Below are 14,179 nucleotides of genomic sequence, written 5' to 3' on the forward strand. Positions count from 1 at the left end.
TGAGGCCGGGTAGAGAACTGGTTGGTGTTGGCTTCTGTGGAGCAGTGAAAGGAGAGGCTGAAGATGGACAGATTCAGCTCAGGAAGGCTCTGGACAGACAGACACGCCAGCCTCCCTCATCTTCCAACTGAGGAAGCGGGTCCTATCAGGGCAGGGCTGCCATGGCCCATGTGGTGAAGGAGAAATAAAGAAAAAGCTAGGGCTAGCACCTTCCCCACACTGGAGTCTGTCTGCTTTTTTAATTGAGGTGAAATTCACAAAACATACAATCAACTCTTTTCAAATGTACAATCTGAGCTTCCCTGGTGGTTCAGATGGTAAAGAATCTGCCTGCAATGCAGGAGACCTGGGTTTGATTCATGGGTCAGGAAGATCCTCTGGAGAAAGCAATGGCTAACCACTCTGATGTTCTGGCCTGGAGAATCCCATGGACAAAGGAGCTTGGTGAGCTACCGTCCATGGGGTCGCAAAGAATCAGACACAAACTGTGCAACTATCACACACACACATGTACAATCCAGTGTCAGGCAGTGCATTCATGATATTTATTGTGAATAAACTTTATTCAGTTTCAGAACTTCGGAGGGGTGGGCGTCGGTTTTTGGTTATGGGTGAGTTGCACTCACCAAGGTGGCAGAGACACTGGCCGGACTCTTCACTGCGTCTCCAGTACCCTAGCACAGCGGGGGACAATGGCGCTCCTTCGAGCGCCTGTTGAATGAACAGATGATGCCTGTCCAGGTGAACTCATCTACCTGATTTGGATGCAGTTCCAGAGAGGACCCGTTGAGCCCGCGTTCCCGAGCCCACTCCGCTGTGACCATCTCATACACAGGACTCCTGAGGTGTAGATCTGGCACCAGGCTGATTAGGTGGAGCCCCCACTTCACGAGGCCGGGGAATCCTCCCGAGCCGGGCGCCGCCGGCCCCAAGAGAGGCGCTGTGCCCGGATCCCGGGAGCCATCGCCAGCCGCTTTCGATTTGACCCGGTCTCTGTCGCCTCCGAGAGGAGGCGCGCCCCCCGCCCCCGCCCCCGCCGGGCAGGCCCCGCCCCGCCCTCCGCTTCCTCCGGGGCCCCTGGTACTGCGGCCACTTGGGCAGAAGAGCCGGAGCGAGCGAGGCGGCTGCAGCAATGGTGAGGGCCCGGGGCGGGGCAGGGGGCAGAGGGCGAGCGTGGGGGTGCGGGGCGGCAGTCCGAAGTCCAAGGGCGGGGGCACCCTTCGCGACCCGCGCCCGTTCCCCGGCGAGGTGACGACGGCCGGCCGAGAGCCGGGACCCGTCCGGACCCTTTGCTCCCCGCGCACATCTCGGGAGGGAAAGTACTGCGCTTGCCGGTCCTGGCTGCCCCGCGCCCAGTGAGTGAGCGGGACTTGCCGGAGCTGAGCTGTTAAACGCACCGGCTTTCGGAGTGAGACCCCGTGCTGAGGTCCTGGTGGCGGCCACTTACCCTCTCTGACCCCGGGGCAAGTCACTTAGCCTCCCTGAGCCTCTTTTTCCGCATGGTGAAGTGGGGTCAGCAGTATCTGCCTGGCTGGGTCCTTAGGAGGTTGAAGGAGATAGTGGCAGAGATCTGTCTGGCGCTCAGAACCTGCTCCTGAGAAGTGGTGGGTAATATGATGACCTCTGCAGCCCTTCCTGGGGCCGTGAGGAGCCAAGTCTGGCCCAGGAGTTGGAAACCTGAGCAGATGGGGTGGTAGAGGCCAGGCCAGCCCTGTGGCAGGGTGTTGGAGGGCAAACTCCTTCTCCTGGGGAAAGTGAAAGGAAGATGTTTACAATAAAATTTCCACTGAAGTTATCAGTGGGGCATAGCTTGACTCCCTTAGAAGCCTTACCTAAGGGACACATTCTTGAGTTGAGTCATGCCCTACTCCGTGCTGTAGACTCCAGCCTCTGTCCCTGCTTGTCATTTCCAAGGCAAAGGTGTCAGAAGCTGGTGGTGTCAGTCGCTTCTCCCCTTGCCTGGAACTCATGGGAAGTTGTGTCCAGCAGGAAGCAGGCTTAGTGCTTTAAAATTCTGCCATGCAGGGACTTCCCTGGTGGTCTAGCAGTTACGACTCTAGCATCTCCCAATGCAGGGGGCATAGATTCAATCCCTGGTCAAGGAACTAAGATCCTTCATGGTGTGGCCAAAAAATAAGATCTTGCCATGGAGAAGCAGCAGAGGTGTGATGGATGTAGTCTGGCTGGGGGTTGAGGTGCCTAGATGGCCTCATCTCCAGGGAACTGGAGGCAGGAAGAGGAAGCCAGGCAGGAAGGTAGCAAGGAGTTCTAAGGCTGGGCCCGGAAACCTAGGGAGGCCTGGAGAATGGGACAGAGCCTGGAGCCCATTTCCCAGCATGCAGAGCAAGGAATCAGGCAGGGTTAGGATGGGCTTGCAGCTGGCCCTTAGCACTTGGTGAGAAGAGGAAACTCCTGAAATGAAGGCTGAGGATGGGATCAGTTATTGCGGGGTACTGGAAAACTCTGGGACTCTCACAGATTCATCTCAGGCAAATAGTGGATCTGAGCCTGAGACTTGATCTCTCTCCCAACCAACTCCTGGCCCCTTCCCTTCTGCATTTTCTCTCACTCCTGCCCCTTTGTCCACCCCTTTCTTCTTCCCATCTGGTCCTTCCCTACCTGTTCCTTCTTCCTTTCCCTTCTTTTCTCCTCTTTTTTTTTTTTTTTTTTTTAATGTTTATTTATTTATTTTTCGCTGCTCTGGGTCTTTGTTGCTGTGCTCAGGCTTTTCTCTCACTGGGGAGAGCAGGGGCTACTCTCTAGTTGTGGTGCACAGGCTTCTCATTGTGGTGGCTTCTCTTGTTGCGGAGATGTGCTCTAGGGTGTGTGGGCTTTAGTAGTTGTGGTGCATGGGCTTGGTTGCTCTGAGGCATGAGGAATCCTCCCAGAGCAGGGACTGTATCCATGTCTCAACCACTGGACCACCAGGGAAGTCGTTTTCTTTTCTTTGCTGATTCATTCAGTTAACAAGTGTTTCTTGGGCATTTCCCTTGCCAGTCATGGTGACGGGTACAGGGAATAGAGTAGAAACAAAATAGTGATGGGAAAGGCAGAAACTGAGTGGGGACGGACTTGATTCATTCATCTTGTAGATGGTCTTCCCTTAGGCACTGTGCAAACAATTTGGGTTTTTGAGCCACAGGCCTTCCTCATTTGCACACAGGTTGAGGAGACAGCATCAAAAGGTCTGATGGGTCTTTAGCCAGTCAGCTAAAGCATTTGACTTCCCTTTACCGCCATCCAGTTTAACACAAGGGTTAAGAATGTGATCCTTGGAGTCTAAGTCAGTTCAACTCCTAGATCTTCTATTCACTGACTCTGTGACCTTGGATGGGTGATTTAACCCCTCTGAACCTCGGTTTCTTATAAAACTGGGATAAGGGTACTTTTCTCAGTGTATTGTTGTGAGGCTTTAATGAGATAAAGTGAGCAGTCAGCTGGCAGCTCAGTGCTTAGCTCAGAGTATGTGCCCATTGATTGGGAGCTGTTATTACTGTCAAGATGTAAAACCTTCTCAACAGCCTGCAATGCCTGATGGAAATGCACTAGATGTAGGTTATCAAAGGCCCATGTCAAATTCTATATATAGGTTAGAAACAATTATGTGCACAAGTTGGCCATAGGGAAGAGCTTGCTTGGCTGTGTATTTTGTAAAAATATTTGAATTTTATTTTTAAAAAAAATTTAGATTCATTTATTTATTATTTTATCTTGTTATTTATTAAAATTTTTTTTGGAGCATAGTGGGTCTTGGTTGCTTCACGCAGGCTACTCTCTAGTTGCAGCATGCGGGCTTCTCATTGCGGTGGCTTCTCTAGGTGTGTGGGCTTCAGTAGTTGTGCCTAAGAGGATTTATTAACCACAAATATTGTGTGGTTCCTGGGATCTGACAGCTAAAAAAAAAACTAGGGAAAATTGGGCTATAGCAATTTATGAAGTGTTAGCTCCTCAGCTGTGTCCGACTCCTTGAGACCCTATGGACTATATCCCACCAGGCTCCTCTGTCATGGAATTCTTTAGGTAAGAATACTGGAATGGGTTGCCATTCCCTTCTCCAGGGGATCTTATAGCAATAATAATGGCTGTTATTTATTGAGCATTCAGGAATTGTGCTAGGCATTTTATTTCTAATACGTCACATGCCTTAGCTAATGTGGGAGATGTTATTGTTACCACTTTATAGATGAGGAAGTGGAGGGTCAGAAAGGTCCTGTCCCCAGTCTTTAGTCACTCAGCTGTTGAGCAGCAGAGGCAGGATTTGAAGGTACTGGTAGCTGTAATGCTGGGTGCAGCTCTTAAGCTCTGAGCTCAGGTGTGAACTGACCCAGGAAGGAGTTGATACCCCACATCACTGCCTGGGTGGGTCTCTCTAAGGATGACAACCGTGACAGCTGGCCTAGGGTTTCATAGGCACTAACCAGGAAAAAGGGCAGACAGAATGTTTGAATGGGAGGTTTTTTGAGAGCTTTGTTTTTCCGAGGAACTAGCTGTTTCTGGCCGGAAAAACCTGAGGGGAGATTTGAGAAATGAAGGAGGCATGTTCTGCACACAGGAAAACGGTCTGTTGATTTCCTGTGTAACTACCACCCTCTGTCCGCCAGCAACACTGCCCCCCACCCCTGCCCGCACTCTCGGAAGTGCCTCTCACCCTTCCTTCCTCTCTCACTCACCCTTCCTCTCTTGCCTTCCACCCTCCCCCAGCCTGCAGACATCTCCACATACCCTTGCTGATGGCACTTCTACATGCCTTCTAGTGGCTTCTGACCTGAGTTATCTCACTTTCGTCCGTGCCAGTCTACCACCAACACAGAAGTTCTCCTCCAGGCTCATAAAACCTACGCTAGTTCTTGATTCATCCATCTCTCCCTCTGCGAGAGCATCCTTGTTTTTTTTGGCTACCTCACACTGCATGTGAAATCCTAGTTCCCAGACCAGGGATCAAACCTGTGTCCCCTGCAGTGGAAGCGCCAAATCTTAACCACTAAACCACCAGAGAAGTCCTACTTCTTGACTTTTTGGGGCTTTCTCAGGCCCCACCCTGCCCCTCCACCCTTAACTCTGTCTGGAGTGTTTCTGTCTGCCTGTGGCAGGAGCATCCAAGCTCTACCTTACCCGGTCCATCTCAGTTCTCAGGAATCACTTGTCTGTCGGCAACTCCAACACTCCCTATTTGTATCTCATGGTGTGAAGTCATCGCTCTCCTCTAATTGTATCATATACATCTCTTTCCCCCAGCCTATAGCCATCTTTTCAAGAACAACCCCAACTCATTCAGAAAATATTTTCCACACAGCCACTGTGTGCCAAGCATTACGCTGAGTTCTGTGTGGCAGGAATCCTGCCCTCTGGTCCCTTATCTCCTTTTAAATCCCGCAGTTCTTTATTTTAATCACTGCCAGCAGAGACTCGTGCATATAGTGTCCTTTTTCCTCTGCTTGAGAAAGGCCAAGGAGGCCCAGAGACTTGAACCTTAGGCCTGTGTGTTCCCTGGAGTGAATGTGTTCTTTTAGGCCTGGGCCCATCTAGGCTCCAGACAGGCCTGGCTTTGCCTTTGGGGGATGGAGGCTGCAGCTTGCAGTGGGAGGCACAGCCAGCTCTCCAGAAGAATGTGACCCAACATCACCCCATGCTGGAGAATAAGATAACAACAGCTGTAGCATTTAGAGTAGGAAAAAAAATGACGTGCAGCATTCCACAGTCTCCAGCAGGGGTTCTCATTTAAAAAAAAAAATAGTTTTTGTTTATTCGTTTATTTTTCTTTGGGCCGCACTGGGTCTTCGTTGCCGTGTGTGGGCTTTCTCTAGTTGCCAAGAGTGGGGGCTACTCCTGAGTTGTGGTGCTTCTCATTGCAGTGGTTTGTCTTGTTGCGGAGCACAGACTTTAGGGCACGTGGGCTTCAGTACTTACGGCTCAGGGGCTCTAGAGCTCAGGCTCAGTAGTTGCCCCAGGGCATGTGGGATCTTCTCTGACCAGGGATTGAACTCATGTCTGCTGCATTGGCAGTCAGATCCTTTACCAGTGAACCACAAGGTTCTCATTTTTTAATCCTTCCCAGGTTTTTGCCTTGAACTATTTGAATGTAGGAATGCCTTGGACTATTTGAATATGAGAGATTCCAAGTAACAGAGTGTAAGTCGCTCAATTGTGTCTGACTCTTTGCGACCCCATGGACTATACAGTTCATGGAATTCTCCAGGCCAGAATACTGGAGTGGGTAACTGTTCCCTTCTCCAGGGGATCTTCCCAACCCAGGGATCGAACCCAGGTCTTCTGCACTGCAGGCGGATTCTTTACCAGCTGAGCCACAAGGGAAGCCCAAGTAACGGAGACTTGCTGATTATTCATATAGTGGTGATGGTGGTTGACTCAGGAAGAGATAGAGATGAGTACAACTTCCCAGCTTGCTTCATGATATTTCCTCGTTCCCCAACTACGGCTTTCCCCAGTCCAAATGCACCCTTCTATTGTGGTTTGCTGGCCCCCCTTTCAAAACAGGTTGCTTTTCTAGCTCATGAGTAAATATTGACCTACTTGGGTTTCAGATGCCTGCCCCCTCGAAACTCCTGCTGGGCTAGAGAAATACACTGGGGTAACAAACTTGAGCATCTGAGTTACATTTGGATAAGTTATAATGCAATTGGCCCACTCACTGACTCCCTGCGATGGTCAGCATTGTGCGCTGGCCTCCTGGGTCCCCAGGCTGGTGGCAGACAAAGGCAGGGCACTGGCCCCTGCCCTCCCTCTGGGAGCTTGTGGTCCAGTTGGGGAGAGAGAACTCATATACTGGGAATGCTTGGACGTTATGTGCAAGGCAGCTGCGAGGATCCTGAATGGGGATTCTTGCCTGAGTAGGAGGTGGCCCTCTGTGACCACCAGATCCCTTTCCTTTTTCTGGTTTTAAGTGGAATTCAGTCAAATGCTGAAATGTCTGCTGCAGACAATGGGCAATATAGTCTGGCAGGAAAGTGAGCTTGGCCCATGTTCTGTGGGGAGGAGATGAGAACAGGGTTGGGCTCTGGGGGACTGGGCTGGGAGAGGAGGGAGTTGCTGTGGTTTGTTAATCTACTGGGATTCATCTCCTCCTGGCAGCATGTCTCTGGACTCCAGTCTTCTGCCATGGGTCTCTCCCCGGTGCATGTGTCCGAAGCCTAGTTTCTTCCTTGCTTGTGACCCATGCTTTCTTCCTCTTCCTGACCTCTCCCCCAGCTTGGACCCTGCATCTCCCTTCCCAGTCCTCTGAAATGAGCCAGGTTCTTTTGTCAGATGAGGCTGCTGCCCAGGCTGGGAAATCCAAGAGCTGAATCCCAGAGAAGACCTCGGCTATAGCTGAAAAGCTGGAGGCCAGAAGCCAGGAAGGCCAAGGCTCCCAGGCAGACAGGGAGTCAACTCTGAGCATTGATGCGGGAGCAAGGTCAGGCCAGGAGGCAGAACTGGCCTGACAAGTCAGAGGCTGGGGAAGGGAGGAAGGGAGATCTAATCTGAGTGTGTGTCTGTAGGGTTGGGCAGAGGCTATATAAGATGTGGTGGTCCAAAATGACCGCTCTAGCTCTGTGGGCTGGATCTCCTTCTTGTCTGGCTGTGGCCAAGTAGCTCAGTTGCTTGTTCTTCAGCACCTCTTTAGGCCAGTGGGAAACCACAAGGCAGGTGCACCCTGAGTTGAGGCCATCCTAGAACAGGTGGGGCTTCCCTGGTGGCTCAGACAGTAAAGAATCTGCCTGCAGTACAGGAGACCCAGGTTCGATCCCTGGGTGGGCAAGATCCCCCGGAGAAGGGAATGGCAACCCATTCCAGTATTCTTGTCTGGAGAATTCCATGGACAGAGGAGCCTGGCGGCCTGTAGTCCACGGGGTCACAAAGAGTCAGACATGACTGACTTTCCCTTCACTTTGAACACGTGAGCCGAGTGTCTGCTTCGGGGGAGGGTGGGCAGGTTCTGGGAAGGTCTCATCCTGGGGCACCTTAGACGAAGGTGAGATGCTGGAAGTCAAGGCTAACCTAGGACCTGCCTTGATGGGCATGGGAGAGGGGAGCCAAAGACGAGCCATACCCCCCGAGAGATCAGCCCTTCATTCAGCCCATATCAGACCCTTATGTGAATAATGCAGTTATAATGCTGTTCCCCTTACTCATACACTGCACACACACACACACCGAGGGCAAGGAGGCCTCTGGGTCTCATGGCCAGATGTGGGGGCATCACGTAGCCCTGACCTTGGGCTTGGTGCCCAGGCAGGGAAAGAGTTGGAGCGATGCCAGCAGCAGGCGGATGAGGTGACAGAAATCATGCGCAACAACTTCGACAAGGTCCTGGAGCGTGACGGGAAGCTGGTGGAGCTGCAGCAGCGTTCAGACCAACTCCTGGACATGGTGTGAGGCCTGGGGAAGCAGGGAGGGCGAGGGAGAGGGACCCTTGGAGGGAGCACTCAGACGGTGCCCAGGGCTCTCCTGGCCATGGGTGGGGCCTGACGCTTACCAAAGGCCAGTGTGGGTTTCTTGAGGGCCCCTAGCACAGCTGGCAATGGGTGGGGAGCCTCGTGAAGGCTGAAGGCCTTGGTTTGAAGCTGTGGATCATCCTAAAAGGTTGAAGACTGGTGTTGTTAACTGGGAGTGAACCCGCAGGGCTGTGAGTCGAGGGCTACACCAGTGTCTAGACCAGGAGTCAGGCTGGGAGGGTCCCAAGACAGGCTTTGTGGAGAAAGGGAGCTGACAGGTTGAGGAGGCTAAGCAAGGAGACAAGGAGACCCCTTTGGGGATGGGGTTGGTAGGAGCTGGTCTGGGGCTCTGGGGAAACCCCTAACTCCCACCCTCTGTCTGGGGGGTGTCTACAGAGCTCAGCCTTCAGCAAGACAACCAAGAATCTGGCCCAGAAGAAGCGCTGGGAGAATGCCCGGTGCCGGATCTACGTGGGGCTGGCAGTGGGCAGTGCCCTGCTCATCCTCCTGATTGTGTTGCTGGCCATCCTTCTCCCACAAAGCAGCAAGGGCAGCAGCGCCCCACAGGTCCAGGATGCAGGCCCTGCCTTGGGGCCTGGGGAATGACTCAGCAGGGCCTGGAAAAGAGGCCAAAGAGCCACACTGGCCAGTTCTGGTCTTCAGAGAACCCTGGAGTTTGTGCCCCTCTGAGCCACCCCAGTGAGTGTGGAGGGCAGCCTCAATGTGTGCACCTTGGGTACTTCCTGTCATACCACAGACTGGCCCTTGAGGGCAACCTGCTGCACTGGCCATGCCAAGCCAGCCCCACCTGGAACTTAGTAAAAACCACTGTTTGGGTAAAAACTGGTGTATGTGTGTGTGTGTTTGAGGGCTTCCCAAGTAGTGCGGTAAAGAGCCCGCCTGCCAATGCAGGAGACAAAAGAGATGCGGGTTTGATCCCAGGTTTGGGAAGAGTCCCTGGAGGAGGGCACAGCAACCCACTCCAGTATTCTTGCCTGGAGAATCTCATGGACAGAGGAGCCTGGCGGGCTACAGTCTATGGGGTCACAGAGTCAGACATAACTGAGGCAACTTAATGTGTGTTTTTGAAGATCCTCAGATTGGTTCATCCTGCTCTGCCTCCACCCCCATGGCTGCTTAGAAAAGAGAAAGTCCCAAAGGACTCCAGCCCTGGGAGGTGGCATCTTCTCTCTTCCCCATGATCCAGTCTTACAGACAGATCCCTCTAGGGTGCAGGTATAAAGACACAACAGCCCCCAAACCAGAACCTTCAACTGGTGCCCTCTGTCTCCCTGAGGATGAAATCTGTTATTCTTCTGAGTTTGGGGTTGTTCAGAAGACCCGTAGGGTGACAAAGAGGAAGGCACTCCTGTGATCTTTATCTCACAGGCTCTTACCTTCAGAGAGGCTCTTCCCCCTTGGGTACCTCCTCTCTAGTTTCTGCCCCCAAGTTCTTCCTCAGGCTCTACACCAGATTACAGATGCCGCATGCGTATATTTTCAGTTGTGTCTGACTCTTTGCTACCTCGTGGACTCTAGCCAGGCTTTTTGGTCCATGGGATTTTTCCCTGAAAGAATATTGGAGTGGGTTGCCATTTCCTACACCAGGGGATCTTTTCCCAACCCAGGGATTGAACCGAAGTCCCCTGCATCTCCTACATTGGCAGGAGGATTCTTTTACCACTGGGAAGCCCATACAGATGTAGCAGGTGGCAGGAAAAGGGAAGGGCTTTTTTCTCTGTGATGCTGTAAGGTGCAGAGTCACAAAGGATGGCCTGGAGTTTGCCCTGTGGGAAAGAATTCGGGCTTTTCAAAGCTCTAGGACTGCACAGGGCCAGGGAGGCAGTGCCTTCAGGACACCAGGAAAGAGCACTGGGTAAAGGCCAAGTAAGAAGGAAAGGTCCTACGAAAACCTGGGAAGCAGGGCAGCCACCGCTTGAGCTACTTAATTGCACCTCAAACTCAAGTGTAGGTAGGAAGAGGAATTCAGGGTCAAGTGTGTAACAGAAGCAGTTCCTTGTTAGGGGGAGTGAGGGCTACTGACAAAGAAACAAGAACAAACCCTCCAGTTGTGTGGAGCTGTACCCTCAGAGAGCACGTTACTTCCGCTAGGCTCACCACCATCAGCCTTTCCTGGGAAAGATGGAGGGAAGCACCGAGTACTGCACTTAGGTCTGCAACACTGCTTAGAGGTCCTGTGGAATTGGACTTGGGTTTTTACATATGTAAAAGCAATAATGATACTTCTCGTTGTTCAGTCAGTAAGTAGTATCCAACTCTGCGACCCCATGGACTACAGCATGCCAGGCCCCGCAGTCCTCCACTATCTTTCAGTGTTTGCCCAAATACATGTTCACTGAGTTGGTGATGCTGTGTAACCATCTTGTCCTCTGCCACTCTATTCTCCTCCTCCTGCCTTCAATCTTTCCCAGCATCAGTCTTTTCCAATGAGTCAGTTCTTTGAATCAGGAGGCCAAAGTATTGGAGCTTCAGCAACAGTCCTTCCAATGAATATTCAGTGTTGATTTCCTTTAGAACTGACCGGTTTGAGGTTTGATCTCCTTGCAGTCCAAGGAATTCTCAAGAGTCTTCTCCAGCACCACAATTCAAAGGCATCAGTTCTTTGGCACTCAACCTTCTTTATGGTCCAGCTCTCATAGCCATACATGACTACTGGAAAAACCATAGCTTTGACTATAATGATACTAGCTCCTGGATAATTGTGAGGAGTATTTATATTTATACTCTGTGTACAATATAAATGTAATGGTTCTAGTTGCCAAATAAATGATAGCAGCCAAATCATTTAGTACACACACACACAGAGCTAAATCATTTAGTACGTACACACACACACACACACACACACACACACACACACACACACACACACACAGGCTTAGATCAGTTAAATTTGAGACTAAACATCAGATGTGGAGTTTTGTTGTTTTTTCCCCTAAAGCTGCAATCTCTCCTTTCCTCCTCCAAGAGATTCATGGGTGCCAGGGATGCAAACTACTTATTAAATTCAAGCCACTAATTTTACATAAGCTGAGCAATGGGCTAAAAGATCACACAGATAGATAGTTCCTTGAGCTGGTAAGGCCTCTCTACTCGGGCGGGGAAGTTTACCCCACCTTTTATTATTGTGCCTAACACAGCAGAACTGAATAGGAAAGTTTTGTTTGTTTTGCGGGAGTCAAAGTGGCGTCAAGTGTCTAGTCCTGAGCCGACCAGAGCGCAGCGGGTGCTGAAGTGCCCGGCGAGGATGCGGCAGAGCCGCGAGAAGCCCCGACTCCAGGCTTCTCTAGGCTCGCAGAACCCTGACACCTGAGTCAGCGCCTCCCTCTCTCTGAGAGGCCTGTAAGATCTGACCTGCCGAGACCCTCTGAGCCGCAGAGCGGATAGAGGACCCCTATAGCCCAAACATTTGGCTTCTCAAGATTATGCGATCCGCTCGTGTCTCCCAGAAACCTACCCTAGACAGGGGCTCCAAGAGGACCGTTTTCTTTCTTTCTTTCTTTCTTTTTTTTTTTTTTTTTGAGGACCGTTTCCTGACCCACCTCGGTCCCTGCCATTGGCTTTAGCCCTTGGTCACCTGACTTATTCGAGCCAATGAGAGGTGACAAAATGAATACTTCCTCTTCCTATGTGGCGAAAGAGCCACTGTGCCCGCCTTTCGGGGGCTCTGATTGGCCGCCCTCCCTCAACTCGCTAGTTTATTGGCCAGCGCCACAAGACTGAGGTCCGGCCGGGACTGAGGACTGTGTCAGACAGCCCGGCTGCCATGGCGTCCTATTTCGATGAACACGACTGCGAGCCGTTGGATCGCGAACGGGATCCCCGAACAAACATGCTGCTGGAGCTTGCAAGGTGGGTGTGCGGGGCTGGAAGGTAGGGCCCACACAGCAGGTGTCTGGGCTGAGGCTGGCTGGAGAACACGGATTATCTGGGGCAGCAGTTTCAGGGTAAAACGGATAAATAATATGCAGAGTTAATTCCGCAGTGAGATTCGGGAGGAAGTCGATAATTTGGGTCGTCCGTGGACGGACCAGGGCAAGGGAATTCTGGAAAAAGCGATCTGGAGTGTGGAAGAGGGGGTGTCCGGACTGGAGTAGGTATATCCGTTAGGCACTTCAAGCACGGAAGCCACACTGCCACTTGGAATCTGGCTTTATCGGGTCATTCCTGAGTGGCCCGAGTAATTTCTCTAAGTTGTCTCCTGTGTAAAACTGGAATAAATAGCTTGCATGCTTGGGGTGTCTGATGGCCTGGGGTTGTATGATAGCTGCTGTAAGCCATTTCACACGGTGCTTTTTGTCTAGTGAGCTCTACTGAGGGGTAGCTATTAGTATGACTAGTCGGGCAGGGTATTTGTCTGTTAATGTTTAGTGGATTGTGGAGGCAAAGATTCTTTGGTTCTGACCTTGCATCCTTCTTCCCAGGTCCCTTTTCAATAGGATGGACTTTGAAGACTTGGGGTTGGTAGTAGATTGGGACCACCACCTGCCTCCACCCGCTGCCAAGACTGCAGTTGAGAACCTTCCCAGGACAGTCATCAGGGGCTCTCAGGCTGGTGAGAACACTTAAGTCTTTCCATTAATTCTTTGGGGCAGGTCTGCCAGACTGACCAACTCTGGAAGCCAGATTACAGTCTGGCCCTTCAGTTTTCCAGGTCAGGCTGGGGCAAGTGTGTCCTTCAGGAGTGGGAGCTGGGAGGTAGGTCCTGTGGCAGCTCTCCTGATTAGCACTCCCTCCTCAAGAGCTCAAGTGCCCCGTGTGTCTTTTGGAATTTGAGGAGGAGGAGACCGCCATTGAGATGCCTTGCCATCATCTCTTCCATTCCAACTGCATTCTGCCCTGGCTGAGCAAGGTACTGTTTCCTTTCTCCCAGCCCTCACCCTGCCTTGGGCTTAGTCCTCAAGCCTCTTTCTGTTGATGGACCTTTGGGGTGGGGTGTGGGATCAGAGATGGGAGAGGGGTAAGGGTAGGGAATTGGGAGCTGGGGATGGTTGTTTTGCGCTTATGAAAACCAGACAGGCTGGTACACTGCACTGCTTTTCCCAGACCAATTCCTGCCCTCTGTGCCGCCATGAGCTGCCCACTGATGATGACACTTATGAGGAGCACAAGCGAGATAAGGTAGGGGGCTGGGCAAGTGGAGGGGGTGGTCACAGGGCTCCCTGAGTCCCTGTTCCTGATGCTCTCATTCCCCACCTTAGGAGGCCTGAGTAGGCTCACAGTCCATGACTCTGGCCACCTTCCCAGTGACTGTGGTGAGGGGCAAGGGCCTTGGCAATGTTCCTGCCAAAATGCTAGGGGCCTGAAAACAGTGAGCCAGCCCCACGATGGCTGCCCTATCCCTTCACCCACAGGCCTTTGGGGATGGCCCCCGACCAGTGTGCACTCTTTGCTTCAGGCTCGCAAGCAGCAGCAGAAGCACCGCCTCGAGAACCTCCACGGAGCCATGTACACATGAGGTGGCTAGGGCTGGACACTGGTCCTCCGCAACATGTTCTTCTTGCATCTTGAATTCTCATTAAAGGTTTCTTCACTCATCCTGCTGCTGCATTGCTCTCAGGCATGGGCAGGGGCTATGTGCCCTCCATTGGGTCTCTACTGGAATGGAGTCCTGAACCGTAGAAGGTCCCAGGCTGGGTATCCCTCCCTACCAAGCCTGCTGGGCTGAGGGTAATAGGGCCCAGGTCAAGAACCTGGCTACCAGACCAGCCACAGCCTGGGCCTAC

The 14,179-nt window shown here is 52.0% G+C and overlaps 2 protein-coding genes across 2 annotated transcripts; both read left to right on the plus strand.

Annotated features, from left to right (window-relative positions):
- The first annotated feature begins 1,007 nt into the window (after window positions 1-1,007).
- On the plus strand, window positions 1,008-9,275 carry VAMP5 (vesicle associated membrane protein 5). Its single transcript, XM_043917785.1, has 3 exons — window positions 1,008-1,135; window positions 8,230-8,367; window positions 8,829-9,275. Exons 1-3 carry the CDS (start codon window positions 1,133-1,135, stop codon window positions 9,036-9,038), a joined length of 351 nt encoding a protein of 116 aa, XP_043773720.1. The 5' UTR covers window positions 1,008-1,132; the 3' UTR covers window positions 9,039-9,275.
- On the plus strand, window positions 1,065-13,990 carry RNF181 (ring finger protein 181). The gene is made up of 6 exons (XM_043917784.1): window positions 1,065-1,135; window positions 12,151-12,305; window positions 12,878-13,008; window positions 13,196-13,305; window positions 13,500-13,574; window positions 13,852-13,990. Exons 1-6 carry the CDS (start codon window positions 1,133-1,135, stop codon window positions 13,909-13,911), a joined length of 534 nt encoding a protein of 177 aa, XP_043773719.1. The 5' UTR covers window positions 1,065-1,132; the 3' UTR covers window positions 13,912-13,990.
- Window positions 13,991-14,179: the final 189 nt, after the last annotated feature.

This window comes from Cervus elaphus, chromosome 11 (assembly GCF_910594005.1).
Source record: "Cervus elaphus chromosome 11, mCerEla1.1, whole genome shotgun sequence".
In the NCBI taxonomy this organism is placed as follows: domain Eukaryota; kingdom Metazoa; phylum Chordata; class Mammalia; order Artiodactyla; family Cervidae; genus Cervus; species Cervus elaphus.